The sequence below is a fragment of the Coenobita brevimanus genome, chromosome 53 (genome assembly GCF_032717465.1).
Source record: "Coenobita brevimanus isolate Jiangsu-jjx chromosome 53, ASM3271746v2, whole genome shotgun sequence".
NCBI lineage: Eukaryota > Metazoa > Arthropoda > Malacostraca > Decapoda > Coenobitidae > Coenobita > Coenobita brevimanus.
Window position 1 is genome coordinate 847,871 of NC_137006.1, and position 19,649 is coordinate 867,519.

Consider the following 19,649-nt stretch of genomic DNA (forward strand, 5'->3'; position numbering starts at 1 on the left):
GTTGTCTTCATTTTATTTATTATTTTCTTTTTCCTCCTTTCAGACAACATATATTCAGCTTAAAATGTAACCTTTGTAATGAAGAAGTTAGTTGTATTGTCCATTATCCTTTCCACAGCCAGCAGCCAACCCTTAAGCTGAATAAAATTGTCTGACAGTAGCAAAGAAAAAAAATATATAAAAAAATCATCCTTGGACTGAAGTAAAATAATTTATTACAAGTCTTTATATTGTTCATTACTGCTCGTTTTCCACATGTTCATAGCCCTTTTACCCCTTATTGTCCGTCCACCTTAACTTGGTGAAGATTTTTGTCCTTTTGCAATTCATTTTCCTGTATCTCAGCGACATACTAAAACAATACTGTGGCTATACATCCATGCCACAGCACTTGTCTTGTTACCAGAGTCCTTGCACTTTAATTTGGCCTAGATTTTTTTAGCCTTTTATAGCTCCTCTGGCATGTCGCAGTGACAAAAAATGACAGTACCATGGCTCTGTATTCTTCCCACAGCACTTCATGACTTAATAGTATCATTTTCTCAGGTTAATCTATGGCTACAACTCAACATTCAAGATAAAGAGAAGTCAGTTTTAGGCCAAGTTAGAGTAAAAGAGTATATTATCATATTCTGATGTCAGTCTCGTTACAGCTTAGCATTCAAGCTAGGGAGACGGCATGGCAGTGTTAGGCCAAGTTAAGGTGGACTGAGTACAGTATAGCCATTTTGTAGGAATGACCCTTTGAATGTTCTCCTGCTATTTTTTATTTATGTTACCCCCTCTGTTTACTCATTTTTATTATTTTTTTTTACATGTGTTATTCTTCTGGTGTTGGTGGGTACAGTTAGGTGTTCCCATCGATGGACGCCCCGGGCCAACACCCCAGGTAAGGTTGGCTTCACTAGGGTCGGCAGTATCGCACGGTATTCACCTTTTGGGGTCGGCACTACTCGCATTTGGTTTGGTTTCCTCGCTTGCATGCCTGCCTGTTGCTTTCTGCTTGGCTTGAGATCTTTGTTTCATTTTTGTATTTTTGCTGTGTTTCATGTGATGTATTCCTGTAACAAGTGGCAACCTCTGCGTGTATAGAGAGTGCTCCTTATAAGTTAAGTAGAGGATATGTTTCAGAATAATGCAACTTTTCCCATATAGCTGGGACTGTGAATTAGGGAATACCATATACTTTCTTCACCTTAACTTGGCCAAAAATTTCATTCTTTATTTCGCTTAACTCAAAGGCAGAATGAGAAGGAAAGTCAGCATCCTTTCCATAGCACTTCTTCATGAATAACATCATAGTCTAGTGTTACTTATTCTTACAACTCAGCATTTAAGTTGGAGAGATGGTAATTTTAGGCCAAGTTAGAACAGAGTATTACAAATCAGCTTCATAGATAGCAGTGGAGGTGTAGTTTGTAATCATTTTGTACTGTACTCTGGGAAAAATAAATAAATAAATAAAAGCAGCACCCATATATATATATATTGAGGGTGTCACTAGCATTGGGAACATATTCAGTCTTTGTTTGTTGTGTGTGCCTCATTCTTTAACACATGCTCCTTTTGTATGTGTTTGTAGACATTTTTTGTCACTATGCTTGATTATTTTGCATTTGGATTTGTTTGTCACAGTTTGTTCGAATTTCCTGTTTTATTTATTTATTTTTTTTTTGTGGTTTAATGTCAGTTTGTGCTCACCACTCTGAATCTCATCTCTTGCTACGTAACCAAACTAGTGTACTGTACATATGTTGCTGTGTAAGGAAACATGCCAAGGGATGAAGATGATTTGCATTTTCTTATGATACTGTATTAACACCAGTAACGCTTGACAATAGCTTATGTAAACTGGTGTAACGACACTGAATATAGTCTGTTTGTTTTCACCTGTCAAAGATCTATAACCCCGTTCAGTTCATGTGATGGTCAGGTGTATTCAAACTGGAGTATAAATTTGACTGGTAACCTTAAATTTGACTAGTAACCAAGAAGACTCATTGTACCTTGTAACTTAGGTCCGTTAAATTTCATGTTGTCTCGGCTTAGTACGGTATTCTTGTGAGAGTGGTCCAGCCCTGATGAAAATAAACCAGCCTTATTCTTGTGGAGTTAATAAGGCTTTATCACATCTTCCAAAGTGACATATCATGCATATTGCAGCTTAGTCACCTCATTGTGGTGATGTGTAGGATGGTCTGTCCATAATTAACACCCCACTAGAAACTCATCTTCCAGTAGCGTGTGTCATGGGGATGGCTTAGTCTGCTTGTGTAGGTATAATTCGGTTCTAGAAATAAGAAATGAATAAACTGTATGATGAAAGTTAACTAGACTGGCCATATGTTATGTGTTGGGGATGGCTGTGTCTGTTGGTGCGGTTCTGGGAGTAGGAAACTAATACTGTATGTGATGCAGGATAACTCACCTGGTTGTATTGTTTGTGTTGTTGGGATGTCTCAGTCTGCTGGTGTGGATGTGAATGTGGTTGTGATGCAGGATGAATATTTATGACAGTGGCCAAACTGTCCCCACAAAAATGCTAGAAATCACTTGTCACTGGAAGAGAAGAGTTGTGTATGGACCACCCTGTATATTATGTTAGTCTTCCTACCTCCAGACCAACATAGGAGAGACTTTTTAAACTGGAATGTGTGGATGCAGTCATCATTTAAACTTTTATTACAAGAGATCTTTCCAAAACTGCATGATATGATCAGGAAATAGGAAGAATTTGCCCAACATTGTCTTGTGTTTGGAGGAATTTATACAGATATTCTTTCCATTATTTTTAGATTTTCAGTTATTGATATAGTTTGCAAAATTATCACATGAGAGTATTAATTTCTTTTTTACCCCACTAGCTGATGATTCTGTCAGACAAAGGTAGACTTTCTGAACTAGAGTGATTAGCAGTACAGTAGTAGTAGCAGCTTTAGCCCCAGGTTCATCTGAAATGTGAGCCCAGTGGACTGCAGGCTGAAACTGTCTCTGCAGTCCATTATCCTCCTTATGGGGGATAGAGAGGGAACTGAGAGACATTTGTATAACCTGGCAGAGGAGCCACCCAGTTATATCAGTGCCATCACAGGAAGGCATCCCTCTCCAGCTCCAGAGTAGAGAATGATTACCAGCATATACAGCCTTAATAATTCCTCTCAGTACGAGACAACTTTCTTCATCATCATCATCATCATCTAATCCTCTGTTGCCCCATGAGGAGTGTAGGAGCCCAGGGCTAGGCAAGTTGGTCCTGACATTGAAGTTAAGATTGACCAGCCTCACTCATCCCTGAGTGGCATTATGTGAGCAATAAACCCTAACCACCCCTTGAACATAAACCTACAGAGGCTTAATCCATCTGGAGCACCTTAATTACCCACTAAACCACCAGGTGCCATAGTTTGGTTATATGGTTACCAGACAACTTTCCTGAGTTGAGTGTAAATGTCTGGTAGCAGCAAGAATAAAGTAAAAAGGACATCATCCAGTTCCAGAGGGTTTATATGCTGTATGCAAAAATAAAGTAGTTAGGAAGAGGTGCTAAGAGTCTTCTAAATTGATAAGACTGTGTGTATGTGTGTGTGTGTGCGTTCGTGTGTGCATGTGTGCTCGCCTACAGGGTGGTGCATATATATATAATACCCCTCTTTTGTACTCCACCAGTTGATTTCTTGTGTGTGCTCCATGGAGAGCTCCATCAGCATTATCAGTCTACCCTGTAGTATTTATTCATTTCCTACTCCTACTGCTACACCCATACCCACACCAGCAGATTTATCCATTCTCACAATATACTTGATATCACCACATTAATTTCTCTAGTCTGTTTGTTTTCATCTGAAGGAACTTGGCCACATTGGCATGAGCCTTCTTGGTTAGTAGCCAAATCAACCCTCCATTTAATGTACATTTGGCCATCAACTGAGCTGAAAGGGGTTATGGATCTTTGTCAGATGAAAACGAACTAACTATAATTGGGCACTATTAACCGGCCACCTAGTATTGTTGCCACTGTACTTACCTGGGGCATAGTTTTACATCAACATACAGTACAAGACGGAGTTTCTGTTGGCATTATGGAATCCCCTAGTTTCTAAAAAAACAAAAAACAAAAAAAAAAACTTACTTTGGCTATTTATCACTTTTTCATGTAATCTACTTTCATGTGTATTTTTATATTTGTGTGAAATATACTAAAGGTAAATTGCAGTCTAAATAAATTTGTCAATTACAGTTTTTGAGAAGGTACAGGAAAAATGTGACTACCCAGAGTTCAAGAGCAGAATAATAGAGTTACAGTGGCTCAACTGGGATTGCTGTACAATGTCTCCATATTTAAGGGACTTACACCCTGTAGTACTTATAAACAAAGTAGATTGACAATAGATTTTGCTTAATGTACAGTCCTGTATAAGTGGTAAAGTTTTACTGGTAATAACTGTTAGATGCCTGACGTGTATTGTTGAAAGTTTTATAGGTGGTAATTACTAACTGCAAACATGTATTGTAGATTAACATTTGATTCTGTAGTTTGTGTTTGAGTATTACAAGAAAGATAGTACAGCACTATACACTGGCTGTCTCTGGCATTGCTATTAAAAAAAAAAAAAAAATGATTTTGATGTATTGAGCACAGCTGACACTCTTGTTTGTCATTATGCAAGTGTGAAGTCAGCATGGAAGCTTAGCAGGTACATCCAGACCAAAAAAGGAGGTCCAGAAAGGAGACTGAAGATGCTGTGAGGACTTGCTGAAAGTAAAAGATCTGTTGCAACATAGTATGATAGTGTAAAAACTTGTTGGGAAAGTATTTAAAAAAAAAAAAAAAAGTGAGATCCCTGAAGGTCATAGTTTTCACCAGAGTCATGATACCATTATTAGGGAAAAACAAAAATGCAAAGATAAGTATGGATTTTCTCATGGCCATCTAGAAGGCAGTTTGTTTAATTTCACTGCACACACTATTTACTGTTGCTCCTTATACATTAAAGATGCCTGTTTACATGCCTGGCAATAGGTAGATACTTTTATTAATAGAGAAGTGAATTAACTTTACATTGTCCCCTTCCATGCCACTCTACACCTATACAGTAGCACAAGTAGTTATAGCCCCAGGTTCATCTGAAATGTTGGTCACCTCTTGCAATTCATCATCATCCTTTTGGGGGATAGGGAAGTAGCCAAGGAAGGTTTGTATAATGGAGTGACCTGGTTATGTCACTGCCATGACTTAAAGGGATTGTCCACCACTACACCTATTCTCTCCATTTCTTTTTAATGCCATTTTACCCCTGTACTGATACATAACACAAGTCACACACAACCCACTCTGTTTTCACCGTCTTCACCATAATAGTACTACAGTAATCCCTCCACTGTCCGATGTAATAGAGCCAAAGGCATGTCCGGAAAGTGGGCCTTTGACTGCTGGACTGGTACTTATGGACCCTAACCCAGCCTAACTTTGAAAGCCACCTAAATAACTCCCCACCAGACATGCATAGTACTTATTTAAACCTATTTAAGACCCTGTTCACACAATAAGGGACATAAAGCATGAAATAAATGAAAAGGAACCAGAGAATGAGGAATTAGAAGTGAGTATGGAAAATACTTAGGCCTAGCAGCATACTGTACTTACAGCACATCAGTGGCCGCCTCCTCTAACTGTCTAAGGCTCTGATAGTTGTGAAAATGCTCTTGAAGCACATACAGTAATCCAGTGTTGTGCTACACTTAATTCTTTGGACTGTGAGTTATAATTGTTTAACACTGCACATTCTTCTTAACTGAACCACACCAGTTTCAACCGCCACTTTGCACTCCACACTCACTCCACACTTAATCCTTTTCACTCTAAATTCTAATTTCATAACATTGCACAACACTGTAAATTCCCATGTGGTCTAGTGGCATGGTACTGTGATTTATTCACTGTTTATTCACAAAAAACAAGCACATGCAGCATCGATTACGATGGACATCTTCCCTGAACGAAGGTTAGGCAGTAACTGGGAACAGGGTTGCCAGATCTGAACTCGGCCACATTACCAAACTCCTCAGTTTTCATTACCAAATTCTTAAAGGAAGCATTTATTCTTCACTAATTATATATACAAGTGGAAATACATGTAATCACTCTCCTTATAATTAAGAGCATGTTGATTATTTTTACGCTATGTAGGCTAGCAGATTAATCAGAGAGAGCAGACAATCCACCATCTCCATCCTGTGTATCCTCATACGTGCGAAAAATCCATTTGGTAATGCATTATTCTGATTCATTACCAAATGAATTTTTAATTACCAAATTGGCCCACATTTGGTAATAAAAAATACCAAATGGCAACCCTGACAGGGGAGGGGGGAGGAAGGAAGGGGTGAAGGGTCCGTGGTGTAACAGCTGTTCGGTGCCACATGGCAATTTCAAATTACGGGTGGGGGGGGGGAAATCGGATTGGGGGGGGGGGAGGCGAAGGTCCAGGCCCACAATGTCCGGTAAGTGGGGTGTCCGGAAAGTACAGGGATTACTGTAGTTGCAACCCCAGGCTCATCTGAAACATGAACCCCCTGGACTCCAGGCTGAAAGGTACCCCTCACCCTGAAGGTCACCATCCTCTTTTGGGGGAGATAGGGAAGTAGCTGAGGGACATTTATATATCCAGGCAGTTGATGCACTTAGTTATATCAGTGCCACCACATGAAGGCATTCCTCTGCCTGATTGTAATATTGCAGGGGACACCACAACATGGCATCCAGAACCTTCAACTAAACAGCTTCCTTCCAGAACTCCACTAGGTATATATCTCAAAGAAATTGCCCCTTCTAGTGAAACACGATGTGGTCACCACCCTTCCGTGCTTCAGTACCAACTCAAAATGTATTTCACAGACTGGCCAATCTTCCTTCACTGTATTTCTGTCCCCCACACCACAAAATACTTACCCACTTCATCTCACTCCCACAACACAACAGACCTTTGGCATAGCCTTTGTAGAAGATCTCTCAGAGTGCTTGATGAGAGTGGCTGGTTTCCTGTAGTCCAATGAATCCACATCCAGATGAGCCTGTGGCCACAAGTGACCAACAACAAAATCAACAATAACAATAACTGACCACATCAGTAAGCAACAGCATTAACGAACCATGACAGCAATAACCCAAAACAGCAAGAACAACAAAAATAACCAGCAGCAACAACAATAACCAACAGCAATAACAATAACCAACAAAAGCATCACAGTAACCAACTCCTCCTTCTCCAATTCACCAGCACAGTCCTACACCATACTAAGGTTAACCCCACCAGCCCCCAGGAAGTAATTTATTTATTTATTTATTTTTTTTTTTTCCTGAATTGAACTTCAGAACAAACACTTCCCTACATATTCCTGCAGACCCAGGCACCATGACGCACAAAATACTAGTAATTCTTGAATAAATTTCTACCACTAAGATAGAGAGAGAGAGGGAGCTATGCCTTCCCTGCCAATTATTAAACAATAAGAATCTTTACCACATAAATCACACAGTTCTTCTACCCCAAGTTTAACTTACAAATCTCACATTGTTACAGAGCCGGTCACCCCATCGACTCCCTCTCGTGGTGGTCGCATTGTGGTGGCCATGTACTCCTTCAGAGGCCGGAGTGCGGGTGAACTCAGCTTTGAAAAGGCCGACCGCATGGAGATCATCAACGATGCGTAAGTGCCTTCAGAGTTGAGGTTGATGGAGGTAAAGGTAATCCTCCTATCCTTATCCCAAACCCTGTGTAACTTTGCCCTTCCCGTTCAGTCCAGAGATATAATTTGTATCCTGTTTTTTATCCAACTGGATGATTGTATTTTGCATTTATTTCTTGTATTCTTGCTGGTACCACATGATTTTGTTAAGCTTACAAATACTCCATCAATGAATGGGTCATTGAGGACTATATATAACCCGTACAGTTTGAAAAGTTCCTCCTGGGCTAATTAAAATCCCTTGGTATCAGCAGATTATAATACATCCTGAGGCAAAAGGAATTACATAGTTACGTAAGCTTTGATTAGTTTTTAGGTAAATTGAAGGAGGCTGGGTTCAAGTTGTGAGGTTTGGTTTGATTATGCTGGATTAATCTTATTTTTAATTTAGATAGATTGGTTTATCATTTCATTAGAGTTGATTGATTAGGTTGGATGCATTGTACAAGGTCACATATGGAAGCCTAACTTATAAAGCCTTTTCACCATTGTTCAAAATTAGGGCTAAGGGGAAAAAAAAAAAAAATCATTCAACACTCACAGGAATAGCATTGTCCCATCTACCATCATTACCACAACTATAGTGTACTAGTGCAATTGATAACTCTGGTTTTACCTCCACAAACCTGGTTCATCTTGCACCACCACCACCTCCTACAGTACATACCATTACAGAATACAACTACCGTACCCTACTTGATTGATTTATGCACTTGAGATGTATGGGGCAAGTAGGGTGTGTTTGATTTGCGGCTGCTGATTGGCCATTAATTGTCATTGCAGCAGACGCTAGATGATCAATAATATTTATTTTTTTATACTTTCCTTTTGTATTCCTGGGAATAAAATACTAAGCTGTTCATCAAAAACACAAAGAATATATTTAATCTTTTCTGCTGTTCAACAAGATATCAGTCTGTATGCTTTAATTATGATACTGTATACTGTATAATCAAAGAGTGCTTGTCGTGACGAATAAATGCTTACATCTATGCCAATGGCGGCACTCAAATGGGAAGCGTGGGAAGCATTGAACACGACTCTCTCTCTCTCTCTCTCTCTCTCTCTCTCTCTCTCTCTCTCTGTTGTTGTTCTGTATCCTTTTCATAGCATTTTTTCATGACCAGGACTATATTGTAGTATTAATCTTGTGTTATAGTTCAGTGTGCAAGATAGAGAGATTACAGTTTTACACGTAGAAGTGAACAGAGTACAGTCAGGAGAAGCTGCCAGGGAAATGCCACAGCCAATGAATATACTGCCTCTTTTGGCTTTTGTTAGGCAGGTTGTTGCAGGCATCACACACTCCTGCAGGTACAGTACTAAAGTATTTGATTTTTGATAGTTATGGCAGGTTTATTTTCATCTGATAGAACATGACCACTGACTTGACATAAATGCCAAGTTCTGATTACACAAAATTATGGGCCTTAGTTTTTAGGTAGGAATGAGACCTGTAAGTTATTGCTGTTGTTAGATTACCCCCACCCCCCCTCCACCAGTCTCACTACACTTGGCCATCTATTGAACTAAGAAGGGTCAAGGATCTTTGTGAGATTTGAAAAAATGTACTGTACCAATTGCATCTGTCATCCATCTAATAGATATAGTTGGGGTCATAAGTGTGCCTACCATTCCACTGTATGTACTGTAAAATGCGGGCATGTCCGTTAGTTTCCTCCTTGTGCCTCATAACTAAGAGAATCATTTATGACCAGAGAAATATACCAAGCCTCTTATTGTTTTGGAATATACCCAGCAGAGGAAAGTCTAGAAAAAAGAAAAAGAAGAGATGAAATATTTGATGAACTTTTGTCCCTGACTATAATGTGGTCTAGTCATTGATAACTGTATTTTGATCTGATAGTCATACAAAAAGTTAGACATGATAGTTGCTATAGTCACGGTGCACAACTCTGAGCTTGTCATTATTGTACCCTGGTATCATTGTATACATGAAGCATATTATTATGCATGAATACATTATACATGAATATTTTTATACACAAACATACACAAATCACATGCATCTCATATTATACATGAAATCAGATGCACTGTTGAGGGGTAGGTTGCCAGGGCATGATAATAACAACCTCAGAGTCGCGCACCGTGACTATAGTGAGAATTTCATTCCAGCTCAAAATAAGGATGCACTTAGTAATTATCAGTACAGTACTGTATATAGACATTATAAAGTTTTCACGAGAGTCGTATTATTGCATTTTGCACACACAGAATTTTCCTGTGTATCCTTAAAACAGATCCTAAAAAGTGTCAGCAAGCTTCCAGTTTGTGTGTGAAATTCACTGAAACATTTATTCAGGGGCTTCTGACAAATTCAACACAAGGTACAGTATCAGACATTTCAACAAGAGATTCAGTTAGTTACTCTACACGTGGGGTTAATAATTTTACGAGGAATTAAAGCAGTTGCATAAAGGATTCAAACAGGTGCATATGTGATTTAGTCATAGAAAGAAATAAAATGGTTACACAATTTATTCAGTACATGAGGGATTGAGACAGTTCCACAAGGGATTGAAGCAGTTGTGCAAGAGATTCAGCATATTACACTAGGGATTCAGGCAGTTACACACAGTTTGAAGTCATACCACTAGAAATATTTGAAGAATGTTTCTATGTGAGTTTTTTTTTTTTTTTTTTCATTTGAACATTTTACAGCTCTGTGATATCATGACACAGTTACACACAGTACAGGCTCTTGACCTACCATACCTCTTCACTGATGCTTTAACATTGTCAATCTGTTTGATATCTATTTTAGCTTGTTCCTGCATCTACCATATTTCATAAATGATGCCTTAAACTTTTGGGAGTTATCCTACCATATTTCCCAATTAACACCTTACGCCGTTCAGTAATATCCTGACCTTTACCCTTTCCCTGCAGTGACGCGGACTGGTGGTTGGCGCGGCACCTGACACGAGGCACTGAAGGCTACATCCCCAAGAACTACGTTGCATCTGCATCTTCGTTAGAATGCCAGGAGTGAGTCACTAGTTTTGTACTGTGATTTAATTTGTGTATTGCTTTTGTAGTGTAATTTCAGTGCTGGGGAGGGATGCTTTCATGTTGTAGCATTGATATAACTGGGCTGCTCCACTGCCTAATTATATAACTGTCCCTTTGTTCCATCCCCATCCTTGAGAGGAGGAAGATAGACTGCAAGAGAAGAGTCCTTAGTCCAGTATGTTCACATTCATATAAGCATGGGGTATAACAAGAACATGGGCACTCCAAGGCAAATTACCACGTGTACTTCTTACCCTAGGTGGTGGCAACCATCATCCACTCAGTTGATGTAGTGCTGCCTACTTCTTCCTTCACCCTTATCACTCTTTTTTCTTTGTCTGTCCTCTCTCTTCCTATTTCTCCCAACTTTCCTGTCACTTTTTATTATTATTCTTTACATTTCAGGTGGCTTTACATTGAGTGACAAGCCAAATGGTTTCCTGTAAGCCGGGAAACTATTTACAGTGCTGGGTGGTAACCATATAACCAGTCCATACGTGTTCCCTGTCTGTCAACAAGTGGGTTGGTGGAGGGTTAGTGCCTTTCCCTGTAAAACATATAACTCAAAGATAAATGACCATCCCATATGGGATTCTGGTGTCTGGCTGTAGATAGATAGATAGACTTCTTATCCTTGCACTCCATAAGCCTTCTATACTTAAACCTGTCTGTGAAGCCTTGGGTGGTGACAGGTCACTTGTCTAGTAGCAGAAAGTAGTGTTCCATGCCCTGCAGCCCAGTTGCTTTTCAGAACGTGTAAAACATGTCAAAGTTGTACACAGTATAGCTGGTAACCCTTGTCTGGTATGTGCAAGTCAGCTGCCACACTGCATCCATAAAACCAAACCAAATAATCTCCAAGAGCACTCAGCTGAAATGGCTGGTTTCTTGCAGTCCACTGAGTTCATGTTCTTGGGCCACAACAATAGCAATTTTTTTTTTTTCTTTCTTTTTTTTATTAATGAATATTTTTTACTGGCAGTTTCATATGCTTTTTTGTGGTAGGTGGGGGCGCCCACCATCCACTCATTCAATGTAGTGCTGCTCTCGGGTGTCTGCCCTGTCCTCTCCTCCATCCGTCTTTCCTTCCATCTTCTTCTGTCTTTCTTTCCTTCATTCCTTCCATGTCTTTCTGCCTGCAGGTGACTTTACACTCCCTCTTCTGTCTTTCATTCCTTCATTCTTTCCTCTTCTTTCTGCCTGTGGGTGACTCTACACTGAGTGACAAGCCAAATGGTTTCCTGTACACCAGGAAACCATTTACTACGCTGGGTGGTAACCATATAACCAAATTTTGGCGCCTGGTGGTTTAGTGGGTAATTTTTGTGCTCCAATTGAATTGAGCCGTTGAAGGTTTATATCCAAGGGGTGATTGGGGTTTATAGCTCACGTAATGCCACTCAGGGATGAGTGAGGTTGGTCACTCTCATCTTAAATGTCAGGACCAACTGCCGAGCCCTGGGCTTCTACGCTCCTCATGGGGCAACGTTGGATTGGATGATGGGTGGATGGATTTATATGCTTTTTTACTCAATAATCACTTTAATATTTATATTTTACTGCCTCTTATATTTCTCAAAATAAGTAATGGATCATTTATTGCTGAGTTTCATATTTGCTTTTTAATATAATGTTTCTCAGCTCTTTCCCTGTCTCCCAATAGGATGATAGTGAACTGCAGAAGGGCACCTTAAGCCTGCAGTCCACCAGATCCACAGTCAGATTAGCCTGGTGCCTCAGCAACAGCAAAATGACTTTATTTAATAGTTTTTCTTTTTTAATAAATATCAGAAAGTATTATTTACCTTCATAGATATATGTTACTGAAGTAGCGATCATTGGAATGCCAGAGCTGAGTTAAGAGCTTTATATTTAAAAATTTCTGTGATAACTACAGAAAGCCTCTGTTATACATTGGTGATGTTTACCAAAATATTGTAATTTTCCCTACAACTAATACTGTAAATTGAGAGAAGGCAGATCAACTGTATAATTAGCTGTAGAATTATAATATGCAATTTTTAAATTATTATTGACATAACAGTAAAAATATAATGAAAAGGTAACATAATAATAAGGACTATCTGTACCATGCTTTCTTTTGTGGGGGGGAAGCAGCCTAGGTATATAGATAGATAGATAGTATGTTTAAACCACTTCCTCTCTCTGGATTATATTTTTATTAGCTTGGGAGGCTTTCTAGAATCTCTTCCTTAGTGATTCATTTGTTTATTACAATTCATTATTCTCTTGCATGGCATTTATAACCTCATAATTGTGATAGATTTTGCATGGATGCTAAACAGGAGAATATTGATGTGTTGTATGGAGAAACACATTAATAAGGAAGAAATTCTAGGGAGCCTTCATTGCTTATAAGAATACAACCTGTTATGTTCTTGTACACAAACCACCCAGCCCTTTCTGATCAATGCTGCCCTCCCCAACAGCTGGTACTTTGGGAAGATAGCGAGGAAGGAGGCGGAGAAGTTGCTAATGACCCAAGGCAACCAGAGGGGGACCTTCCTCATCCGTATGTCAGAGCAGTCCAGCCACGGTTACTCTCTCAGCATCAGGGTCAGTGGGTAGAAAAGTGGGTCGCTGGGGGAGGTTAGTGGTTAGAGAATTGGTCAGCTGTTTGAAAGGGTGCAAGTTCAAGCCAAGGCTGAGGTAGGAAACAGTATGATGTGAATTTTATTAAAGCAGATTTTGCAGATCTTCCTCAAGACTCACCTGCGTGTCATAAAAATACCCCTGCTAAGAGCAGCACACCAATCCTGAATGAGGTAGTCCTAGTGTTTATGTTATGCATCATAGTCAGTAATATACACACCTCCCACAGCATTACCATGCTCATTAAGTTGTTACTGTCTCTGCACCAAGGTCGATACACATTGCAACAGCATAATTCATCAACATGCTCATCCAGATTGCTTGCATCATTGTTTCCACATCAATCCCAAGCATATCCCCCACAAATAGAACTACAATATACCTAGGTTTCAGAGTGAACGCTACACCATATGCATTTGTGATGTACAAGCTCAGGATTCGTGTACCTATTATCATTTGCTTGGGGATGATGCAGGAGACTATGCAACTTAGAAGGTAGCCATCAGGTAGAGAGCGAGAGAGAGAGTGAAGCATGAAAAACTGCTTTCCAAAAATATATGTACCTATGATGAACGGATGCAACGTTCTTGAAATATCAGGTAAAATAAAGTATTGCTCTATACAAAATATACGGATAAATTCCATTTTCCGGTGTATAACTTACTTATTGACCAACTTGCCTTGCCCTGGCCTCCTATGATCCTCATGGGGCAACACAGGATTAGATGATAATGAGGTGATGAAAATTAAATCTGGTTGGAAGTATTTTTTTTGAAGGAGTAGGCCTATATGACAAGGGTTTCAGACCTGTGTTTTTTCTCAGTGATGTGATGGTCAGTGGATTTGACTTAAGCCAGTGAGTGATATTAAACACTGAAGTATGGTTATTTATGTCCATGAATTGGAGTCAGGATTCTAGGGGTTTGAATGGTGAGTGAATGGCTGTGTCTCATTTAATATGGTAGGTTTTGGCTATTTTTCCTGTCAGATTTTTTCTTGCTGTCCAGGCCCCACCACACCCCATCCTTAAAAGGTAAAAAAAGATCTGGATGATGATGATATTTGAATTGAAGGCTTGAATAAAGGGGGAATTGTTGAGTGACCCTTGTCATTTGGCACCTTGTTAATAGTTTTTTTTGTTTTGTTCTCCATATCCAGAATTATTTCAGAAAACTGGTATTATCACAGATTTGGAATTGGGGTTTTAATAATTGCACTGTACTGCCATGAAAACTCAGGTGAGACTAAATATCTGTTCATTTTCTGCAGGACTGGGACCAACACAAGGGAGAGCACGTGAAGCACTACCGCATCAAGGTCACCGATGCTGGCTGCTACTACATCACCTCCTCTCAGGCCTTCCGTACCCTCAATGATCTCGTCGATGCTTACAAGAGTGAGTGAGATGGATTTAGCAGAGGGGCTCATAAGGGAATATCTGGTGCATAGAGTCATGATTTTTATTTGCCTTGCTCCTTTTGCTAGTGAAGGAATGAGAAGAGGACTGAGGATGAGATCGAAAGATGTTAATGCAGAGGCTTGGAGTGATGGAAGGGAGTGGAGATTGAGGTTTAGAGCAGTTGGAATGATGATAGAGAGGTTTGGTGTGGTGGGAATGAGTGATGATAGAGAGACCTGGTTTTGAGTGGGGGGAAGGAGTGATGATAGAGAGTCCTGGTTTTGAGTGGTGATAGAGAGGCTTGGAGTGGTGATCCAGAGGCTTGGAATGATAATAGCGAGGCTTGGATGGTGATATTGATATTTGGAGCAGTGGCAGGGAGGGGTGATAGTGAGACTCGAAGTGCTGAAACAGAAGCTTAGAGTGGTGATCCGGAGTTGTGATATAGAGGCTTGGAGTGGTGGCAGAGAGTGGTGATAAAAAGGCTTGGAGTGGCAGGAAGGAGCAGTGATAGAGAAACTTCAAGTGATGCGGAATGATTGTAGTTCGTGTGTGATACCAGTAATGATACTAAATATGAAAACCCATCTGTCCCCACCCCAGAAAACAACTATGGTCTAGCATGCCTGCTGCAGTATCCTTGTCGACGCCCACCACCTCAGAAGTGGGACTTGTCAAGGGAGACCAAGGACCAGTGGGAGATAGATCGATCTGCACTCTCCATGATGAAGAAACTGGGTCAGGGCTCATTTGGAGAGGTGTGGTATGGTGAGTTGCATTTGATTTTGTAGTCCTTGTACTATAAAACTTCTTTCCTAAAAATAATGATGTTTGCTTGTTGCAAGAATGTTATGAAAAATGTGGTATTGATCCTAACTCACCCCAACCTTTTAAGTGGAATTAAGATTGGAATGATGATGATGATGATTTTTTCATGTAATTTTTTAAAGTTGATTTGAACGATGGTGGTATTGTTGATCATTTTTGTCCGTGAAGAGAAATCCAACTAACTGACAATATTTTTATTAGCAGAGAAAAATTGGACAAACATTAAATGTTTTTTGTCAGTTTAGAGAAGTTGAACTAACAGCAGATGATTTTTGTCAGCAGAGGGAAATTCAACTAACAGCAGATGATTTTTGTCAGCAGACAGAAATTCAACTAACAGCAGATGATTTTTGTCAGCAGAGAGAAATTCAACTAACAGCAGATGATTTTTGTCAGCAGAGGGAAATTCAACTAACAGCAGATGATTTTTGTCAGCAGAGGGAAATTCAACTAACAGCAGATGATTTTTGTCAGCAGAGAGAAATTCAACTAACAGCAGATGATTTTTGTCAGCAGAGAGAAATTCAACTAACAGCAGATGATTTTTGTCAGCAGAGAGAAATTCAACTAACAGCAGATGATTTTTGTCAGCAGAGAGAAATTCAACTAACAGCAGATGATTTTTGTCAGCAGAGGGAAATTCAACTAACAGCAGACGATTTTTGTCAGCAGAGGGAAATTCAACTAACAGCAGATGATTTTTGTCAGCAGAGAGAAATTCAACTAACAGCAGATGATTTTTGTCAGCAGAGGGAAATTCAGTTACCTGTAACTGCTGATTATTTTTGTCAGCAGAGAGATATTTGACTAACAGCAGATGATTCTTGTCAGCTGAGAGAAATGCCAGCTGTCTGTTGGCTAAACAAAACTTGATTTTCAGGTATGTGGAACAACTCAACGGAAGTGGCAATCAAGACATTAAAGCAGGGTGCCATGAGCCCCTCCGCGTTCCTGGAGGAGGCGCGGATCATGAAGAAACTTCGGCACCGCAACATCCTGGTCTTGTATGCGGTCTGCACCAAGGAGGAGCCCATACTCATTGTCACGGAGTACATGTGCAATGGGGCGCTCCTCGATTTGCTCAGGAACGAAGGGGAACGCACTCTCAAGCTTAACGACCTCATATATGTTGCTTCACAGGTGGGTGCAATTTATTATTGTAATCCTCTCATGGTCAGGATATCTATTCTTTCTATTCTAGCTATTGCCAGACAGGTTTATTCAACTAAGAGCCTGTGAGTGTTAATTCTGTTACCATTAACATTATCATGGATGGGATAAATCTTGTATTCTATTTCAGCATACATCAGATGACTTTATTCATCTGAGAATGAGTCCTAAGAGTCAGAAAATGTAAATATTGCATATTTATTTATTTATTTTATTTTTTATTTTTTGCCAAAACAACTGTAGCATTATATATGGTAGGCAACGTATTCAGCTAAGAGAATCTTGGGAGTGTGAAGTGACAGTGAAGCTACATGAGCTTGTGTGATGAATCAGAAATTTTGAAGGCTTGATTGGTGAATCAGTGGATGCATGATTTCTTTGGCTGTTATATTTTTCCTTTCCTTTCGATGACACATACTACTTTTATTGTAAACTGGCCTAAAATTGCCATCCCTCCATCTTAAATGCTCAGTGTACAAACAACACAGTAGAATGTGGCACTAGTCATGAGAAAGTATGGTGGAAAGAATGTAAAACCATATTATTGTCTTTTCCTGCCATTGAGCTGTGTGAAAAAAGTTCCAACATTTCATTGCAGTGGAAGGTTTACAGCATAGTTCTTGCTGTCTCTAGATAATTTCATTCAGCTCGGATAGACTTTTCAAGAAGGATGGTTCAGATATAGCCTCCATTATTCCCTTCATTACAGTTGACCTTTCCTACGCTGAAAAAGATCATCTAGTACAAGTAAGAATAAGATAAAGCTGCACTGATTGAAGGAGTTAATAGTTTCTCATACACACAGAAACATCGTAGGTAATACAGTATTATTATCCTGATAAACAGTACTATTGCTAAAAGTTGAGACAGCAAACATCACATGCAGGTAGGTGAGGCGGTGGGAGTGCAACAGACAGGTTACAACCAGGCAGACGGCAGCGAGCTACGTGGGGGCGGGGGAGGGCAGGGGGACAGGCGGGAGACAAGCAGGGGTGGGAGAGGGGGAGGGGACAGGGAGGGTTACAAGTAGGGGTGGGGGATGGCAGGGAGGGAGACAGGTGGGGGTGAGGGAGGGCAGGGGGATGGGGAGGGAGGTAAGCAGGAGTGGAGGAGGGTGGGGGAACTGGGAGGGAGACATGAAAACCAAACTGTCCTACTATTCCCCCCCCCCCCATCTCACTCACTCTTTGTCACACTCATTTTCTCTCTCTCTCTCTCTCTCTCTCTCTCTCTCTCTCTTTCTCTCACACACACAGACCTGTCATACAGAGAGAGGCTGGATTTGCCTTCCTTAGAGGAAAGGAGAAAGAGGGGAGACATGATTGCGGTGTTCAGGACCGTGGTGGGAGTAGATAAAATTGACAAAGAAGATCTGTTTTTATTGGATAAGAGAGCAACAATAGGACACGGAATGAAATTGAAAAAGTCAAGCTGCTTGAAGGATATCAAGAAACATAGCTTTCCTTACAGAAGTATAGACTTATGCAATAACCTGGACAAAGAGATCGTCCAGTCTAAAAACTTAAAGCTAAATTTGACTTATTGAGAAACAGCGACGGAAACCCACGAGCGTAGTACATTCCGTGTATATCACAATTAGGTATATTAGTTAAATACTTAAATATTTGAAACGACTTAGACAAAGAGGTGGTGCATGAGAAAAACATTCATGTGTGTAAAGGTAGACCAAATAAATGTGGATATGGAGACAGGACAACACGAGCATTGCTCAATTCCTGTATACTACAAATAGGTAAATACACACACATATCCCCTCCATCCCTCCCTCTTCTCCCCTCATCTCTCCTCCATCCCCCACCATGCTCAGCGATTTTCTTCTTAGTTTTTGGCGATTTACTTGAAAACTATTGGTCGTATTGAAATTGCGAAAACCCCACAAGAAGGCTCGAGAAATTCTGCATGTAGACAAATGCTTTGCTCTTGCACGGTGTGGGTAAAGTTTTGGGCTAGGATGTTGGGACTTTATTTGAAGTTATTATTGCACTCAAACATCTTTTATTGTCACTGCATTTCTGTACTTTTATTCATCAGTTTTGTGTGTTATTATTAGCTTATCTTATAGTATGAACACCACCAAAGATGATGGTATACAAATACCACTGTATCCAATTTTTAGGGGCAAATTTGTCTGTGGATTTTTTTTTTTTTTTTTTTTTTTTTTTTTTTGTGCCTGGGCAGAAGCCTCCATAGCTGGGATGGAGGAAGGATGGGGGGAGAAGAGAAGGGTTGGAGGGAGGACCAGGAGAGCTGCATACATCACCACATCTCCGTACAGATGCACTCGTTTCTAACCTAGGGAGAGGGGAAGCACTTAGAAAATACTTTATTGTTACAGCTTTGTTTTAAACACTTTTCAAATACTGTACTGTACACTTTATACACCTTATTGTTTACCATCTTAGAAACTAAAGATGTTCACTTTCTCTGTAAATTTCACTTATTGCTCGTCACCCTTGGACTTTTCTCGATATACAGTAATCCCTCTACTATCCAAAATAATAGAACCAAAGACATGTCCGGAAAGTGGGCCCCTAGCTCCTGGACTGGTACTTAAGGACCCTAACCCAGCCTAACTTTAAAAGCCACCTAAATAACTCCCTACAGGACATGCATAGCACCTATTTAAACCTGTTTAAGACCCTATTCACACCAATAATGGACATAAAGCATGATATAAATGAAAAGGAACCAAAGAATGAGGAATTAGAAGTGACTGTACCTCAGCCAGGGTACTTACAGCACGTTTATGGCCGGCTTTTCTAAGGTTTTGGCAGTGGTTAAAATGCTCTTGAAGCACTTACAGTAATCCAGTGTTGTGCTGCACTTAGTTCTTTGC

General features: G+C 40.0%; 1 protein-coding gene across 1 annotated transcript in view; it reads left to right on the forward strand.

Annotated features, from left to right (window-relative positions):
• The window catches only part of LOC145400835 (tyrosine-protein kinase fyna-like), an 80,874-nt gene that overhangs the window by 37,876 nt on the left and 23,349 nt on the right, over window positions 1–19,649 (forward strand). Inside the window, exons 4-10 of the mRNA XM_080273271.1 lie at window positions 848–889; window positions 7,581–7,707; window positions 10,660–10,758; window positions 13,233–13,359; window positions 14,665–14,791; window positions 15,398–15,562; window positions 16,503–16,762. Coding sequence (XP_080129397.1) covers window positions 848–889; window positions 7,581–7,707; window positions 10,660–10,758; window positions 13,233–13,359; window positions 14,665–14,791; window positions 15,398–15,562; window positions 16,503–16,762 — 947 coding nt within the window. The remainder of the gene's footprint in view (window positions 1–847; window positions 890–7,580; window positions 7,708–10,659; window positions 10,759–13,232; window positions 13,360–14,664; window positions 14,792–15,397; window positions 15,563–16,502; window positions 16,763–19,649) is intronic.